Raw genomic sequence first — 19,655 nt, 5'->3', positions numbered from 1 at the left:
GGTTGAGAGGTCGGCGTAGCCTGTCCTCGAGCCAATTGAATGGCTGCTTCAAGAGCGGCCATGGCATCCCTCTGCCGACGGTCCATGTCCGCCCGCTGCTCACTCAGCTCCTGGCGCTGGTGTTCAATTTCTATCTACTGCAGCACCATTGTCTCCACTGCGTTCTCCTGATTGGTCCTCAGATTGGCCAACTCATCCTGCAACACCCCCCAGTGTTGCCCTCAGTGTTTCCGTATCCAACTCCTCCTCTTCAAACTCTAAATGTGGTTCATTCTCCGCCACATTTGGAGGAGGAGGTTGAGATGATGCAGAGCCAGCAGCCGATCCAGCTTTCTTAGATGTCTTTGCCATTTGATTTTCTTAAAGCTTTTTATCAAACTCTCAATGAAAGCACCAGAATGTTGACCCTCGATTTGGCCAATGACACGGAGTAAAAAATACGACAATAAATGAGATGATAATCAAGAATAGAATCTAATGGTAAAGAACAGACACAAACGATTTATAGTGGTTCGGCCCCAATGAATGGTAATGACCTACGTCCACTTAGTGCTATTATTAATATTGAATCCCAATGCCGTGATCAAAGAACTAGGGTTCTTAAGTTTCACAAGCCTTAGGGGAAATACAACTATTTGGAGGATAATCGCACTGTATAATCTTTCTCTCAGTATTCAGAAGAAAGATTCAAAAGTCCAAAAGTCCCCTCCTTGAGCTCTCTCATGCATATTTATAGGCTCAAGGGGAGTTACATGGGCCAATGGGCCTTAACTATCATTAATATCCGAGTATCAAGGCAATAAAGAGGAAATAATCAACGTAGTTATTATAAGATTACAATCTTTTAAGGAAATAAGCTGAAGCATACGACCAGCTTGGTCGCATCTAATCGTGAGGTTTGACGAAGCAACGGGTAGCTGGTCGATAATCGAACAACACCTCTTTATTTCGACTCTGCCACGTGTCAACCATGTGTGAGAAATCCTTGCCACGCCATCAACATCCGTTTTTGGGTAAACACTCTGTATCTAGATAATTTCTAGATTGTGTATGCTTATGTGCATTATCTGATTGAAAAGTATTGGCTTATAAGTCAAGGGTGACAATAGTGCGCTAAGCGCTGGTCGATATGGTTAGGCCTAATCAGGAGCGTGACATAGGCTTGTCCGATCTAATGGTTGTTGGAAAATTAAAGCGCCACCTACGCTGGGCCAGCTCCAAGGCTGGTTATATAGAGTATAGGGCAGTGGGCCCCGGGGTGACTCCATAGTCCCATATCCTAGGGCATTGGGCCCTGGTATGACTTAGTAGTCATTTATTTAGGGCAATAGGCCCCGATGTGACACTGCTATCACTTATTTGAATAAAATGCATGCACGAGTAGGGTTATTACTGCTAGGCATGCTTAATATGATTATGTTATATGTCCTACTCGACCATCACATTCGGGGTTCTTAGAGGAACTAGGGTTGAACCCTGTTTTGCCGCTTAGATCGGCTTATGTTGTAATTGCCTTTTCGAAATTGTAATGACTTTGTAAATGTTTATTTTGGGATCCCATGTACGAACTTAACATTTTAGTGAAATGACTATTCCTTTCGTCCACAATTTCTAACCCTAAGTCGTTAATCACGTTTAGTTACAGGTTTATGGCCAAATGACTCGTTTAGCAAGCCTAACACTATTTAAAATACACAATGTAACAATCTTGACTATCCAGGGCATTATAGGTTCCCACTCTTTTCACCGAATTTCCTCCCAATATCTAGCATGGCCTCAAAAGCCACATATTTAAGTGCGGGGGCATAGCCATAGAACTGTAATGACCCAAATTTCCTAAGAAGGTTTAGGACCTTGATTAGGAGGCCGGGAGGGCCATAATTGATTTATTATGATATTAAATGATCATATGCATGTTTATGTGAATTATATTATTATATGATGATAAATGCATGCATATGAGTCCATTTTTCATTGCAAGGGCATTTTGGTAATTTGGCTCATTGATGGCACATTTGTATATTTTCATGCATGTTGGTGAATTTTGAATAAGGCCACATCATAATGTGAATTTGTTCGAGCCATTCGGCATGAGACGATCTTTGAATGCAAGTTATCGATTTGGTCATAATGGGGTTAATTTCGGGGCTTGGGGTGAGTCTCGGGGCAATTTGAGGATTAGAATATTACCGAGAATTAAAGGGTAATGGGATATGATTTATTAGCATTTGAGGATATTGAGAATAACGGGAATTGGAGGGTGTTAATTATGATTAACGAGATAGACGGGAAATGACGATTTTGCCCTTGGTGGTTGATAAGGGTTTTACTTAAGCCTAGGGGTATTTTAGTCTTTTCACCTAAGGATAGATATAACCATTGGGAAGGCTTTAGAAACCTTGCAAAAACAGAGCATCAACTTCTTCTTCATCTGTTCATCTTTTTCTCTTCTTTTTCCTTTGAATTTTTTTAGCTCCATTTGAGGAATCAAGCTAGGGAGTTGAGCCTTGATGGTCTAGGGGTATGTTCCACCATTGAAGAGGGTGTGATTTTGAGGTTGAGGTAAGTTTCTAGCCATTAAAACTCTGGTTTTTTCTCTGTTTTCCTTTTGGTTTTCGGCTGGATTTTTAAGGTTGATAGATGAGAATTGATGGGAGTTTTGGCGAGGGTTGCTTGGGTTATGATGCCTAGGACATGTAGAGTAGATATTTGGGTTAATTTGGGGGTTTTGATGGAGTTTGGGATCAAGTTTTTAAGGTTCGAAATGAAGAAGTCGAAGGAGGAAGAACCAGGGTCGTTTCAGCCTGGTCCTAGCGCTATAGCGCCCAAGGGAGGGCGCTACAATGCTGTTCAGGACCAGACAACTCTGGTTGTAGCGCTGGGGTGCTAGTGGGGCAGCACTGTAGTGCTACCCTGCTTTTCCTGATTCATATTTTGGGCACTTTTGAGGGTTTTTGGCTCAGGGTTTCAATTCCTAAGGTCCGGGATCGAATCTACTAACCGTTTGAGTATGATTCGAGGTCCCGGGAGTGAGTTTAGGTTAAGAACCTTTTATTGTTGATTTCATTAATTGGATTTCCATGTTTGGTTATGACTAGGTGACCGATAAGGGATCAAAGGATTGATCGTTCTCAATGGTCGTTCATTTGTTATTTCTCGCTCGAACCAGAGGTAAGAAAACTACACCCAATATGTGATGCATGAGAAACATGTGATTAGGGCATGACATGAATATTGAATATGAGATTGATCAGAGCTTGAGTCTCTGTATTTGTGCATGATCATAATTATGCTAGTGATTGTTAAGTAGGCACGATGAATGCCCTACATTTGGATATTTAACATATGATATATGTTTGGTTGCATTGCTTACTTGTGTGTGGCACTGACCCATGAGTCATAAATCGGCACGAGCCGTATGGTATTGGCTTAAGAGTCAAGAATGACACTGATGTGTTCAACACAAGCCGAAAAGATTAGATCTAATCGACATAAGCATTGAATGACTCATCATGAGCATTAATGCTTGACTGACCTCAAGTTCGATGAAAGCTAAAAGCGCTTGTCTAGCCTAATGGCTAGTCACTTAGAGTCAGGGCCAGAAGGCCCAGGTGACTGCATCGTCACATGGCTAAGGGTGCGGAGCCCATGTTAGTGACTCATTCATTAGTCACTCATCTGGTTTAAGCTAGTGACTCACTCATCAGTCAATCATCTGGTTTAAGCTAGTGACTCACTCATCAGTCACTCGTCTGGTTTAAGTTAGTGACTTACTCATCAGTCACTCATCTGATTAGGGCTACACGCCCCAGCATGATTATCAGAATCTCAAAGCGTTAATCACTTATCTAATTAGGTCTACACACCCCAGCATGGCTATCAGAACCTCAAAGTGTTAATCACTCATCTGATTAGGGCTACACGCCCCAACATGGTTATCAGAACCTCAAAGTGTTAATCACTCATCTGATTAGGGCTACACACCCCAGCATGATTATCAGAATCTCAAAGTGTTAATCACTCATCTGATTAGGATTGACTTGATAGTCATCCATACAAAGGGCATGGCCCACAATCATTAGCTGGACTTATTTGCATGCATGAATAGAGCTATTATTGTTAGGCATGCACATTATGATTTAGTAACATGTTATTACTATTTATGAGCATATTAAGTTTTCTTGCTGAGCTTCGGCTCACAGGTGCTATGTGGTGCAGGTAAAGGCAAAAGAAAGCTGGACCATCCTTGAGTTAGAGAGCTTAGGTGACGATGTGTACATATGCGGCTGCTCGACCGCCACGGCCGAGGGTTTAAATAGGAACTAGGGTTAAACCCTATTTTGCCGCTTAGGTCGGCTGGTTGTAAATGTTTTATTGTAATTAACCTTTAAATTATATTTTTGGGATCCCAATGTATATGGTAAACATTTTAGTGAAACGTTGTATCTTAACCAAAATTTTTAACCCTAAACCGCTAATCATACTTAGTTACACGATTATGGCCAAATGACTTGGTTAGCGAGTTTAGCACTGTTTAAAATGCACACCGTAACGGTCCTTGGGTAGTAGGGTGTTACAAGAACCCTCTTTCTTCTTGTCCTCGTAGTGTTTCAATTGCTTCTTCATCTCTTTCTAAACTCCTCTAATCAACTTCTTAAAAGACAACTTCCCCCACGGATACTTGAAAAAGTAATCAAGAACCTCAACCAGCTTAAGTGAATCACCCTATATGTTGGTTGTCTTCTCAAGGGCATACAACACCCCCTCTATCAAGTAGCATAAACCCAGCTTAAATGCATCTTCTGGGTTTGTCGAGGCCTTCAGAGCATCTTCCAACTGACTGAAACTAACCTTCTCCTCACCATTAAAATATTCCTGAATGATCCGATCATTTGAAAGATGCTCTTTCAACTCATCTAGGGTCAGTGTGTTTCCAAAATTCAGGTCGGTAACTAAGCCAAACTCCACAATACCAAATCTACATAGATAGTTGCCCGCGTAGAACTGACCCTCTTCAAGCTTCTTGCTTTCCACCTTACGCAACATCAACTGGTGCAGTAGAACCCTAGAAAAACTAAAGGCCTTCACATTAAAGAATTGTCCCAATGGGCATGCCTTTGCCCGTTCAATCAGCCCATGCCTCTGAAACTGCTCTATAACGGTATCCAAGTAAGCACTACCCCTATAAGTAACACGAGCAGGAGAGTGCTTCTCCAACGACACAATAAGGTCAGACATTTGAAACAAAAAAAATTGTTAATAACATTTTTAAGCAATCTGGTGATCATCGAGGCCTATCGAGGTTTGTCGAGGCATATCGAGGCAATACATGTTCAAAGCAAAACTATTTTTATCGAGGCACATCGAGGCTTGTCGAGGCATATCGAGGTACAGTTAAATAAAGCAATCATTGAGGCCTATCGAGGTCCATCGAGGTATGTCGAGGTTTGTCGAAATTATACAACTATCTAGGTCTATCGAGGCCTGTCAAGGTGCCACTAACATTAAGTTTTTTTCTAGCTACATCGAAACCTATCGAGGTCTATCGAGACTTCTTAAGGCTTATCGAGGTGCCACTAACATTAAGTTTTTTTCTAGCTACATCGAAACATGTCGAGGTCTGTCAAGGCACTATCTAAACCTATCGAGGTACTTAAAATCCTACAATACCCAATTTTCCAATTTAAATCGAGGTCTGTCAAGGCCAATCGAGGTCTATCGGTCGTCGAGGCCTATCTAGGTGAATAAAAAAACAAAAAAAAACTCAGATTTCTTCATTCCCCAACCTTGATCTATCCTATGAACAAAAAGTTCACAAATAAACTAGGCCCAGATAATTTATTGCAAAGTAAACAAGTAAATCCCTCACCTTTGCCTACTTCGGAGTTGTTTCATCGATTTATGGGGTTTTCTCGCCTACTCGCCTACTCAGGTTCTCCCCTTCGACGAGATTTCTTGCCATTGATGCACAGTCGTGGAAGACAATGCCCACATATATTCTTGGGTTTTGACAGTGAATGCGAAAAGAGAGTGAGGGATTTTGGGGATTTTAGTTTCGGGATCGAGAGAGTAGAGAGAGAAAGAGGGAAACAAATTTCAAGGGTATTTTTAGAACTAAGGAAGACAATAGGATCAAATTGAGATGTCTATAGTGGGTAGGGTATTTTTTAGGGGTGAATATGTGACCCGCAAAACCCGCAACCCGAAAACCCAGTTTTTCACAAAACCCGTTGCATTTGGTTGAAATCTAGTCCGAAACCGACTTGGTTCGGGTTTCAAAATATATAAACACACGGGTTCGGGTGTAACTCGAACCTAATTTTTTTTAAAAAAAATTATTCTGAAAAACCTATACTAAGTACTAAACCCTAAAACTAAAAAGACAAACCCGAAACCCCTTCCCTCCCACTACTTTTGTAGTTTGTTTCTTGAAATGCATTAAAATCACATTTCTTTTCTAATTTCTAATTTTCTATAAATTTATGTTTCATGATTATTTTTTTTTTCAAAATTTTTACCAAGACCCAATTTGTAAAAAACTCAATTGAATCAAACTAACAACAAAATTTGAAAATTAAAAAAAAAAACATGTGAAAAGTAAAAAAAAAGTGTCAAAAATGGTATTTTTGAAAAAATTGTACCAAGGCCCATTTTTGGTCTAAAGTCCAATTGGCCCAGCCCAACCCGAAACCCGACTCGACCAAACCCGAAACCGAACAAAAATCCAAAAAATTCGGATCGGATTCGGTATTACTTTTCTCCACCCGAAACCTGCAAAATCCGAACTTGATGCACCCGAAACCCAAAAATCTGACCGCGTGTGCACCCTTAGTGTTTATGTTATGAGAACCTATTTAATGCATAAATACCTAAATTTCCCAATGCATTTTTTATTTTCTTATAATATAAAAAACAAAAGTAAAAAACCATTTTTTTTAAAAAAAAACAGAGAAATGTATTGCCGAACAACCCCTTAATTAATTCATTTAGAATATATTTCAATTGAATGAATTTAAAAATTATTTTTTAAATAGAAGCAAAGAGTTTGAAAACGACACCGTTTAATGTCTCAATTTTCAAGAGAGCAACAGTATAAAAGTGGCAGCCCAATGTTTCAAACTCGAAAGCCGAAACTGAGAAGGAGTGTCCGTACAACAATGGGAGCTTTGGCTCATGTGAGCAAGAGGCTTTTTCGGTCTCTCTTCAGTGATTCAACCTCACCTTGTACAACTCTGAGGACTACTTTTACTTCTCTTTTATCTTCTTCTTCGTATGCTACTGTTTCGCGCTCGTCACCCGACCCGATATCGTCACCAAGCCGTGACGGTTTCGCCGCCGCCCTCGGTGTTTGCCAGAGGACATTACTTGAATCTCCGTGGTTCGCTATTCCAACCCGCGGAGTGAAAACTAGCGGATCCAGTGTGAGTTATGGGGAAAATTATGAGTTGATTTCGTTTTCTTTTGAGTTTTGATATTGATTTTAAGGTGATTTTGAATATGCAGTTGAGACCTGGAAATGTCATTGAAAAGAAAGGTGGGTTTAGTATTACGTTCAAGAAATTTAGTCTCTTTCTGTTTTTCTGATTAAATTTGTAAAGCTATCAATAACTTTTGTTCTTCTTCTTGGAAATTGTTTTTGCATTTTGATGGCAATGGTTGATGATATTGATATCTGCATCAGACCGTATTTATGAGGTAATTTTGCTGTTGTTTTTGGTTTTTTTTTTGTTGTTTTAAAAAAAAAGAGAAATTCATTTATACCGTAGTCATAACTCATAACGTTTTAAATGAAATTTTGGCTTTGTTCTTTAGGTCGTGAAAGTAGATCATTCTCACGAAGGAAGGGGAAAAGCTACTATAAAGGTGTGTTGCTGACCTTCCTGGTTATTCCCATAGCTAGGGAGTGGATTAGGATGCATTGCGTTTATCAAATTGTTGTTATTGTGATTATTAACTATTCACTCGTTGCATAATGGACTAAACTAAATTTTGAAGTTTTATTGTTAAAAGTTTTGGGCGGTGTCAATCTTTGATTTTTGGATTGGCGTGTATTATATTGTTGAAAATTGAGAAGAAATACAAATCACTGGGTTGAATTCTTCATGGTGACTACCTAGTAGTAGTTCACAAAGATGATGGTAGGTTGTACAGTTTAGCAGGTGTCTCCAATATGAGATATACCTATATATGTGTGTGTAAGGAGGAAAGAATTTGACATGCATGGAGTTGTTTGTGAGCCTGGATATAGGAAGCATTACACCCATATGGTGTTCTGGACGCACATATAAAGTCTGTCTGCGATAAGGTTGAAAACAGTCATAATGTTTTATCAGAGAAAGTTTTGGTACGTGTGAGTAAGTAAGGATGAGTGAGGAAGGAAAATGAAGAAAGCTTGGATGAAATTAGGGTAAAAACTCAGGATTTATTGTCTTGATTAATTTGAATTGTAATTCCACTTAGGAATCCTTTGTTGCATAACGGTTTATTGACAATATTTGGGAACCTTGAGGCAGAGACCATGCTTAAACACAAATGGTTTGGGCACAGATGAATAGAGCTTTAATATGATATATATTGTGAAAGAGTAAAAACAGGAGAAAAAAACGTTTTCTTGACATACAGGGTTAAAGCCTATGGTTAAGGAACGGAAATTGCAAAAACTGCGACAAAACATTTTATTTTATTAGTGAAGCTGTGCAAAACCAGATCTTGTTCATCAGATTTTGTTGAGATGAGAATCCTTTTGGAGTTACTTTCTGCTGCTAGAAGCTTGCATCAGTTTGTGATGAGAGCATCTGCTGATTGACTGTAATAGTGGGCCTGTTGACACTGCGTCAGAGCTTTATCCTTAGGGTCTTTAGTTTCATAGTTATATCATGATTTGTACTGGAACAATTTGAATGTGTTTCTTTTGGTTTTTTCATTGTACATGTATATTTAATTTATTTTGTTAATCATAATTAATTTTGTCATACCTTACACCCACTGGAAGATATCATTGTCATGCTGGTACTTTTGCATATTCTTCATTGCAGCCTGACATATTTTGCAACAATATTATACTGTACAATGAAATTTGAGCTGCTAATTGTAGGTGGAGCTTCGTGATGTTGATAGTGGAAACAAGGTATCCCAACGATTTGGCACAGAGGAGACAGTTGAAAGTATGATTCTATGCTTTGTAACATCCTAAGGTTATTTACTGAGTTCTTATTTGAAGATGGTTGGAGATTAGATTGCTCAACTGTTTTATACTGTTTTGTTCCTTTGATATTCAAATATAAGTTTATTAAATAGTCCACACCTGTTTGAGCTACAGTCGGTCATTATCTGTGCTAGAATCTAATAGGAGCTGATTGCTGCAGGAGTTTTTGTTGAGGCGAAACCTTACATTTATATGTGTACGGATCGTGATGGCAAAGTATTATTGATGGAGTGAGTAGATGTTTTGATTTTATTTACTTTTTTTTAAATATGTTTCTTCTCTTTTTCAAGCTGCTTGTTTTCAAGCAAAATTCATATGGTTAAAGTTTAACATATATTATCTCTCTTTGTAATACTTACCAGCCCTGATACTCTTGATCAGCTGGAAGTGAACGAGGAGTTGTTTGGAAAGAATGCCAAGTATCTACAAGGTTTGTGCCCGTTATGATTCCTTCTCTTTTTTGTTAATTTGTACCATCAATGATTTAGTTTTAGACTTATGAATTCCAGTCTGAGGGTTCATATTCTAACAGTCATTTTCACCAAGCATGGATGGCTATTTTATGATATCAGTTGAACTTATCAGCATTTTTCTTATAATATATAAATGTACTATGATAATATATCATCTTTCATATTGTCATTTTTACTGTCTAGGAGAATATCTGCTTTACTGTATATTGTTAGGATGTTGATTTGTCCTTTGAACACTAATTAGTTCTCACATTTGATTGTAATATGACAAACTAAACTGTGATATTTTTGGTGAACAGATGACATGAAAGTTAAAGTAGAGGTTTATAATGGAATTCCTTTGTCTGCTTCGGTTCCAAAACATGTAACATGCATCGTGAAGGAAGCACAGCCTCCTGTGAAGGGGATAGGAGTGACACCTAGGTCTGTTTACTTTTCCTTATTTGCTATAATCTTTATCATATATGTACTCTAACTTCTCTTTGATTGAGTATACTTCTTTATGCATAGAACCAGATGTAGATAAGCTGCTTGCCACATATGATATAACTTTTTAAGTATATCCATTTATAATTTTTTAGAAGGTTATGTAAACACATTTATGGAAGAGGGGATAAGATGATATGAGAATACGAGATTGGGTGTACAGTAGTTTATATTTATTGAGGTGTCTTCTTATTTGAATTTATTTTTGGTACATGTAAAATTAGTGTGGAAAACATCTTAAGCAAAGACCCATTTTATCGTGGACAAGAGTAATAAGGTGAAGAAAGTAAAATACAATCCTGCCTGCCTAATACTGAGCAATTATTTCTAATTTTATACAAGTTGAGTCTGATCGGCCAGTAAATTATGCTATTCTTCCAGCAATCTCACTTCGTTATCACCCATCTCTAATTCATCTACGATTTATCTTTTGGTGGCTTAGGATAGTGTTATTAGCATTATAGATTCAGATATGAGCGACTGATCTCCATTTCTTTGAATTAGGACTACATTTTTGCTTTACTTTCAAGTATCTTTTTGCTATCTATATTTTCCCTTCTTAAAGTTTTGATTCAAACGAGAATACATAAAATATAGATTTGTTTCTAAATTTGCTGTGCAATTCTCTTCTACCCTCTTTGGAGCTCCAAAATTCTCAGTCACAACTCATAACATTCTATCTTCAATGTGGTATTTAGTTGAGTATTGGTTTACTTTACTGTACTACTTTTGATGCAGGGAGAAAGTTGCTGTGCTGCAAAATGGCCTTTGTATCAAAGTAAGTTGAAGTACCACCTCTTCTTCGAACTTCTGCTGGTGAAATGTTATTGTCTTATTCTATTTCACAAATTTCTTGCCAAAAGTCCATGCCAATGCCATCAGGCTACATGATTAGATCTGTGCTCCTTAATAATTTAGAAAGATTCAAAACTTATTTTTGGTACGGTAGCATTCATGCAAAAAAAAAAAAAATATAATTGCTATAATATAATGATCCATGTGGTTGATATTACAAAAATGATTTCCTTAAAATCAAAATATGTATTAATTTTATATATTATAAAAAACATTGCTTTCCCTTCTTCCAACCTCCCATGGGTGTCAACTGTCATTCAATCCTAGAGTGCTTACAACACTATAAGACGATACAGTAACAGTTGCATAAAATGATGAAAAAAGTGTGAATATTGAAAAGTGGTGTGATTTTGATATTTTTTTGCTATTTTCTGTAGGTACCACCACATGTCCTAGCTGGTGAATCTGTAGTTATCGATACAACAGACGACTCTTATGTTAGAAGGTAACATTCAATGTTAGCTAGACATAGTGAATGAACATGTTCCTTAGTTTCAATTTCTGAAATGAAATGAATTGTAATCACCCTTCCTCTATTGTTGTTTATTCGCTTTATTAGTTTGGTTGTGTAACAATTTTTATCGAGGTTTTTTATTATTATTGATGCCTTGCTTTGTTTTGGCAGGACGAAGGCATAACATTGGATGTTGATTCAGTCCAACGGAAGGGTAATTTCCTTTTTGCAAAATCTTAGAAATTTTTTATTTTAAATAACATTATTATTACCCTAAAAAAACATTATTATTGTTATTCACAAAAATTCCTGAGAGGAGATTTAACAATCGGAGTAAAAGTTGATGTTGTAGCAAAGAAATAAAAATAGCAAATGATAGTAATTAAAAGTTTATGTTAGATCCTGTGTTTTGTGTAATTATCTGTTTGGATAATGTGTTTTGATAAATTTTTTTTTGGATCCTATATTTTGTAAAATTGTTCAAATGGATTCTTAAAATCAATTTTGACGAAGAAAAAATTGAATATAATAATACAGTCGTTAGATAAAATGATTTTGTTTTTGTTTTAAATAGTTTGGTGAATTATTTATAATTTTATATTAGAAAATTTTGACCAAAATCGAGTTTAGGGTTCTATTTGAATTATTTTATAAAATATAAGGTTCAAAAAGTTATTTGACAAAACACAAGATTTAAACAGGTAATTGTACAAAACAAAGTTCCAGGTCCAAAAATGTATAAACCATTTCTATTATATCTCTACATATAAAGAACAGAAAGAGGATCATGACATCCTTTCAAATTTGAACGACAATGTCAATGGATCGTTGATTGTAATAGGAATAGTATGCCTTGCCCTTTTTTGTTTAAGTATTTTATTAGCAATCACAATTCCCTTTTATCTTAATTGTCATTATAAATTTAGGAAGATTGTGTTAAAATCATGTTTGATATAAGAGATTGCTAAATGTGTATGTCTTTTCTATATAATAATAAGTGTGTATATAACATAAATTTTTAGTTTTAATGGTTTTTTATTTTTTTTAATGTTAATTTTAATAGAATATTTTTATATTTAATTGTAGTTTGTAAACTTTTAAATAAAATAAAATAAATAATTAAGAAAATTAAAATAGGATATTTTTGAGATATAATTATTTAAAATAATAAATAATTAAACAAATTAAAATATGAGATTTTTTAGATATTTTATAATGATAATTATTTTAAAATAATAAATAATTAAACAAATTAAAATATGATATTTTTGAGATATTTTAATAATAATTATTTAAAAATAATAAAATTATACGTTTTATAATTTAAATAAAATTTAATTAAACTTAAACTTACTTATTAGAATAATATTATATTACACATATAATATAATCTATTGTGAATTAATAACAAATTGTTTTTTTTTTTTAAAAACTAGGAAGAAACTTAAATTTAAAATCTATGTTAAACATATAATATATAATCTGTTGTTGTCACTGTCAAATTTAAAAACTACAACAAATATAAACTTAAACAAATAAATAAGATATTTATTTCAAAATTGATGGTACTAATATAAATTTAATAAAAATAATTAATAAATTTTATAAATAAAATTAAGTCAACATTACACATTATTTATATCTAGTGTGTATATATATAAATATGATTTTTTTTTTTTTTTTTTAGGTGTGGGCATCATATTTGCCCTCACCAGTGAGGATTTTTTGTGGGCTTGTATTTGTTGAATTAAGTGAGTGCATTGGGTTACAATAGGGAGGAAAGCAGGTTAGTTGTTTATGTATTGTTATTTCTTCTCTTCCTTAATTTAAGTTTCTTTGTCAGCTGCAGCATTTTTTTAGAAATTTATATAGGATTCACGTAATGTTACTTTATATCTTCTTTTTCTTAAATTACGTGTCAGAGTAAGTTATGGTCCTTTTTTACTTTATTTATTAATAAATAAGAATTTAACCACCTGTAATAAAAAGAAAATGACTTGAACCCTTCAATTATTTTATAATCGTTGTAGATAAATCCAAAGAATAAAATGGCATGATCAAGGTCCTTCACCATTCTGCATCTTGGATTTAAACCGGGATCCGAAACCGTATCTCAGATGGCAATCCTCTTTGAAAATGTATTTTCATGTTTGATTAAAATTTCTTAAGAGGTATCAGATAACTCGATCTGCAACTCTTAATGGAGGGGAGGCGTTTATACAAAGAAAGTGACAAAAAAAAATCGCCTATGATCCACACTTCAACCCTAATAAAAATTATGTCAAATCTTTAAAAAAAGTTAAATAAATATGCAGTCTTGCACGTGGCATGTCAGAATAAAAAAAATAAAATGAAATAATCACATGCACACAACTCCATACTAACAAAACAATATTCAGTGAACTCAACCAATGAAATATCACAAAAAATGCTCAAAACTGTTGCCCTTAGAGAAAAACCATATATAAATATGAAAAATTTGTGAGAATGATATCTTTGCAATCGGGTTTAATTTTGATAATTTTTTACAAAATGATCTCAATTGACTGTTTGAATTTTTTTAGTATCTATTTAAATGTTTGATTATTTTGCAAAAAAATATTAAAATTATGTTAAAGTGTAAAATAACTTTAAAAAATAAACTATTTTAACAAATGATTTTTATTAGGTGAAGGCACGGTTTTGCTCTCACGTGAGCATTTTCTTAAACATTGAATTTTAATCTAAAGGCTCTTATTTGTTTGGTTATAATAGAATGGATGCATTTAGTTTTTGTCTTTAGTGTAATGGGATGTATTTAGTGGTAAACTCACGTCCATCAATCCTCCTTCAGTTTTTTATTTAACCATTCCTCTCTCATTCAGCATTCCTTCATCATTTTTTTGGCTTCTTCTCACCCACCCACTGATCATTCGAACACCCACCCACAGATCATCTGAACTTTGGAATCATTTTCACTAACGCTGATGTTTGGTTTGAATCTAAAATCTGGTGTAGATGTAGTTTCTCTTCTCCACGATAAGCTTGAATCTAAAATCACGATTTTAATTTGAGATTTCTGATTTGCATCTGAGACTTTTGAGTTTGATTTTTATCAGGTTATGTAATTATTGTTTGACTATATTGTATATTTTCATTATTCGATATGTGTATATGTTCTCGAATGTAATGGTTTTCGTTTTATTTTAATGTGGAAATAGTTTATATAATTTAAATGCGCGTTTCAAAAATATCCTATTTTCGTGGATGCTTTACAAGATTGGCCCTGTTTGACATGACTTTGGAAGATTTTTTGAAGACCTAAAGTTACTTTTAGGTGTGTTTGGATGAAATATAGAAAGAACTTTTTGAATTTAGAAGAGCTTTTAAGAGAAGCAGTGACTCACCAACTTTTTCAGGAAGGACTTCTAAAAAAACACGGGAAGTTATTTTCTTATTTTAATGAATCTTTCATAATACCTATTTTACCCTTATTTTTTATAAAACAAAAAAATCAATTACATTTTTATCTTAAATTTTGAAGATAACAGTTATATAATACGATTTCTTTTTTCTTAAAAAATATTTTATTTAATTTTTCTGAAAAAATTTACGTACGATTTTTTTTTAGTTTTTATTTTTCTTATTATTATTTTATATATAGAATTTCTTTCTCTAACGACATTTAGATTTTTATATTTGAATATTTACTTTAAAATTTTAGATTTTTTGTTAATTACGTTTAGATTTTTATGATTTTTTATTTATTAATTAATATTAATTCATATATGTATGCAATTAGATTTTTTATCTTCAAAAGAACGATTAATTTTCAAATTAGTTCAGACATAACATATATTATAATTATTATTATTATAAACATATATTTATGGTTAAATTTGATATTTATTTTATTATTGCTTTTATGCAGTATATACCAAACATCCTGAAAAGCTCTTTAACAATGAAAAAAACTCATTCAAAATATAAATCCAAACAGGAATTAAAAAGCTCAAACTTTTACTTCTTTTCTTCTTATGTCTAAAAGTAAAAGTAAAAGCTATGCCAAACAGACCCATAATAGTACCAGTGTGCATATAGGTGTAGTTTATATTTTGTTGTCACCTTATCAACAACTAGTTAATACTGAACAAGTCTTTATTATTTATTTTATACATAACTGATATTACTCAGTAGAAAATAAAATTGTAACGAAATTACAGATCAATTTTTCTGGCTGAGTTGCGGACTATATCGCTCTCTTTAAGACGTTTCGCGGCTCTTCCCTAAGTGTGCACGACAGTCTATCAACCACGTCGTCCTCAGGATAAAACAGTCTTTGTATACGATTTCTCTCTGCACCGAAAGGCTTCGCTCTCTTTACACCCTCAAGCTCAGAGAAAATTTGATTATAACTATGGTGATTTTTTTTCTCTCTATCAAAAAATGTTTTTATGATCATCCTTATGTAAAGAAGACAATTTGTATAAAACGGTAAGAAAACGATTTTCAAACGTGAGGAAAGAAATATCATATCACTTTTTAATGCTTAAAAAAAAACTATTTTTAAAATTAATTATTAAATAAAAAATAAAAAATATTTATTTTTTTCACAAAAAATAAAGTACGACACCACCTGCCATCTCAGGCGGCAGTGGCGTGCGCGTGTGGTGGTCAAGTGTGTGAGTTCTCACCTATGTGCATAAAACTAGGTACCCCTTGGGGCACACTCCCAATGCATGATACTTGCAACTTATATACACTCATAGAAAAGTGTTTCAATTCCATGTGAGATTTTTCCTATATCACACACAACTATACTTTTTCCAATTTTTAATAATTCTTTTTTAAAAAGTTCCAACAATAACACATATGTGCTCATTGAACATATTAATTTCGGTCTTTACTTGTACAGATGAATAAATTCAACACATATTTAATATAAGATTAGGTGTGAGGACGTTGAAAGAAACTCATAATAGTTACACAGGTTAATATGTTTGAGATAATTAGTTAATCAGAGTTGTCCAACTTGACTCAATCAGTTAAAATAGGATTGAACACAAATATGGTAAAAAATTAATGAATTAAAGAGAAGTGTAAATTTTCACAATTTGTTTGGGGAAGATAATGAACCATATATTAGAGCTACTCTTAAAACCATACATATTCAAAGTGGATTGCAGGGAATTTATTAATTTTAAATTGTGGTGCACTGGATATCATTTAGACACGAAATATATTTTACTATACATTTGGTTCAATGTGAAAAATAGAGCACTTATTCGATTGTTTCGTTGCATAGGGCATGGTAGACTATGGATCCAATAATTAACATATTGTTTTTTTAAGAATAAAGGAAGATAACACAAAACAGTTCCTCTGCATAAATTGGTCTTTGTGTGTTTTTTTTGCATATTACAATATATATTCAAAAGATATGTCTGCTGCACAAAGTCTGCAGTAAACCAAAATGTCCATACATATATATGTCAAAAAATAATTGGTTGAAACATGAAAATCATTCTTCCCCGTCTTGTTAATGTCGAAATATTTTTATGATTATAAACCCAAATAATAAAAAGGAAAAAAAATGGATTTGCCGGATAAATTGAATAGCTTCACTGGAGGAGTTGCCAATTTATTCAGGAATTAGAGAGGGTGATTGTTTCGATTAAATACTACAGGAAAAAAGAGGTTTTCATAAATGGAAAGAAGGACAATATCTGAAAAATATAGATTTTCAAATAAGAGAAGTTTTGGATCAGTTATTCATGTATTAAAATGTAAATTCATGTATTAAAATGTAAAGAAGAAAAGAGCACCAGTTTTTTTAAAAACAAATTTAATTTACCAAAAAAATAAAAATAAAATAACATTAAAAAAATATTAACATGATCTACAGCCCCTTGTAAGCCTATATACCCTATCTATTATCCAATCAAATTGTAAAAAAAAAATGACAATTTTTTTATAGGGCTTCATTTTAAGTTTTACCGACGGGACTCTTAGTGTTCTCGATCTGTGAACAATTTTCGGCGCGATTTTTTTTATGAGTGTATATATTGTAGCTATTTAGAGTATTTTGTAAAATTTTTAGAAAATTCCGAATAATTTACAGTACCAAAAACTAAGTTCAAACATGTTGTTGCATGTGTGACTAATTTTTTTTATGTGCGTGGAAAACAACATATTTGAACATAGTTTTCGATACTGTAAACTATTCGGAATTTTATGAAAATTTGCAGATGCTCTAAACAACTACAATATACATGGCTATAAAAAAAAATTGTACCGAAAATTGTTCACGAGTCGAGAACACTAAAGAGCCCCACGATAAAGCTTAAAATGAAACCTATATAAAAATTGTCATATATATATATATATTTGTTTCCATATTCTCTTTTACATTTCTTATCCAAGTATTTGACATTAATATCCACATGTAAAATGCAAGAGTGTACCCTTAAAATATTATAATGCTTTGTTTATTTTGTTACGATGTACAATGATTCTTCATTAATAATCAATTTCTTTTGGTCCCTCTATTTACAAATGACAAAATTTGAGGCGACTGGAAAGCAATTCTATGAAATGCTTTTCTTTAACCTCCTTTTGACCAAATATCACTACCGTCAAAATGTTTTCTTACTCCAAATAAGTTGGTAACTTCGGAATGAAGTCAATTTGAACTCTGACTCAAGTAGTTGAATGTGTGTATTGTGAGTAAATAGTTTTAGGTTTGAACTTCATTTAGGACTAATTAACTAATATGATATGATTGCTAACTATAAACTATTTCCAATCCAAAAACACACATATAAGTGAGTCTAGAAAAACATTGACATAATCTTTTAAAATTGGAGTATGAAATGGGCGGTGAGGCATAGAAATGGTGTTTAAATAGATGTTGGTAATGTCAGTGTGCATTGCATAGAGAGTAATGAGATAAAGGTGTGGTAGCAGGTCCCTTTCAAGCCCCAAATAAATATTGTACCTAACAAAACCATCATTTATCAGTGTCACCACCCCAACTTGACTCTTCACCTTCAGAATTGAGAATTGGGACAAAGACAATTCCAATGGTCAAACCCAAAAATCCAAAGACCCAATCTCTGTTTTGGTCAACAGACTGGTTGATTTACCATATAATAATTGGCCTCACAAATTCTCACACTCGATATAAATACCTTAAGGTTTTGTTTTTAATTTTTTTTTTGTCTCATAAATTTTGAAAGATTAGGGTAATTCCAACTTAAGATTTTGTACATTATCAGGAAGAGAAGAAAATATAGGGGAAGCAAAGTGTAGGAGGAGAAGATTGGAAAGAAAAGAGAAATTAAGAAAAAATATGGAGAAAAATTATTGAGTGACAACTATTTTTTTTCCCTTTCCAAATTGGGAAGAAAAAAGTACAAAGAAGTTTTACATAAAATATATAAACAAAATTCTAAACAATTTTTGCACAATAATGGGAGTAGCTTGCTCAAAACTCCTAAGCCATTTATGCTATATGATCATGAGAGGACACCTACCATGATGGAACTCTCAACTAGTCAACTTTATTACTAATACTTGTATTCCTTCAGCTGAAGATATACCTCATCTTTTATAATTGTTTGATTTTGTTGTGTTGGTTATATTATTTCCCCTAAAAAAAACTTCACGCTAAACATTTATTTTTCGACAAATTATAGTAAATGGTAAAAAACAATGTCATTAAGAAGCTAATGTTTTATGTTGTCTGTGTTTTCACCAAAAGACACGTGGCAATTCGAGTAGGGTATGTGGCGAGGACGCGTGCCTCTTCAAGTGAGGCCACGCCCCGAGGGTCAGTCCTTGGAGGGTGGATATCTTGGGGAGAGGTCACGTCCCTCGAATAAAGGTAGGTCACAAACGTCTCTCCGAGGACATGTCTCGAGAACTGGTTAGTAGTCCTCAAATTCCTTACAAACCGTTGTCTTCCAAGCCAAGGACCTTATCCTCGGGACCTAGAAGGCTAGCCAGGTGTCAACCAATGCAAATTTGCAGAGTCAGAGGATCACCTGAAAACCTTTTTGGCGTTCCATCCACAATGTTGTCAATTGTACGACTAAAAAATTCACATTCCCACTACACCGCCTGATAAGGAAATATGTGTAGCATGCCCTGACAGTGCCAGGGGCATGTTCCCCATAAAGTAGGTAGCTTTCTGTAGTGGGCC

The 19,655-nt window shown here is 33.9% G+C and overlaps 1 protein-coding gene across 1 annotated transcript; it reads left to right on the top strand.

Annotated features, from left to right (window-relative positions):
- Window positions 1-7,049: 7,049 nt before the first annotated feature.
- On the top strand, window positions 7,050-11,871 carry LOC133782849 (uncharacterized). The gene is made up of 11 exons (XM_062222263.1): window positions 7,050-7,421; window positions 7,504-7,534; window positions 7,682-7,695; window positions 7,813-7,863; window positions 9,095-9,164; window positions 9,366-9,435; window positions 9,568-9,635; window positions 9,978-10,101; window positions 10,903-10,942; window positions 11,397-11,464; window positions 11,645-11,871. Exons 1-11 carry the CDS (start codon window positions 7,065-7,067, stop codon window positions 11,655-11,657), a joined length of 906 nt encoding a protein of 301 aa, XP_062078247.1. The 5' UTR covers window positions 7,050-7,064; the 3' UTR covers window positions 11,658-11,871.
- Window positions 11,872-19,655: the final 7,784 nt, after the last annotated feature.

The sequence above is a fragment of the Humulus lupulus genome, chromosome 6 (assembly GCF_963169125.1).
Source record: "Humulus lupulus chromosome 6, drHumLupu1.1, whole genome shotgun sequence".
Taxonomy (NCBI): Eukaryota; Viridiplantae; Streptophyta; class Magnoliopsida; order Rosales; family Cannabaceae; genus Humulus; species Humulus lupulus.
This window is presented reverse-complemented; position numbering and strand designations above follow the sequence as displayed.

What these genes read in the sequence shown, in the direction of transcription:
- LOC133782849 (XM_062222263.1), top strand. Translation starts at nt 7,065, where the DNA reads ATGTCTCAATTTTCAAGAGAGCAACAGTATAAAAGTGGCAGCCCAATG. An exon ending in GGGGAAAAGCTACTATAAAG is followed by an intron (nt 7,864 to 9,094) that starts GTGTGTTGCTGA and finishes TGCTAATTGTAG; the next exon opens with GTGGAGCTTCGTGATGTTGA. An exon ending in GGGATAGGAGTGACACCTAG is followed by an intron (nt 10,102 to 10,902) that starts GTCTGTTTACTT and finishes CTTTTGATGCAG; the next exon opens with GGAGAAAGTTGCTGTGCTGC.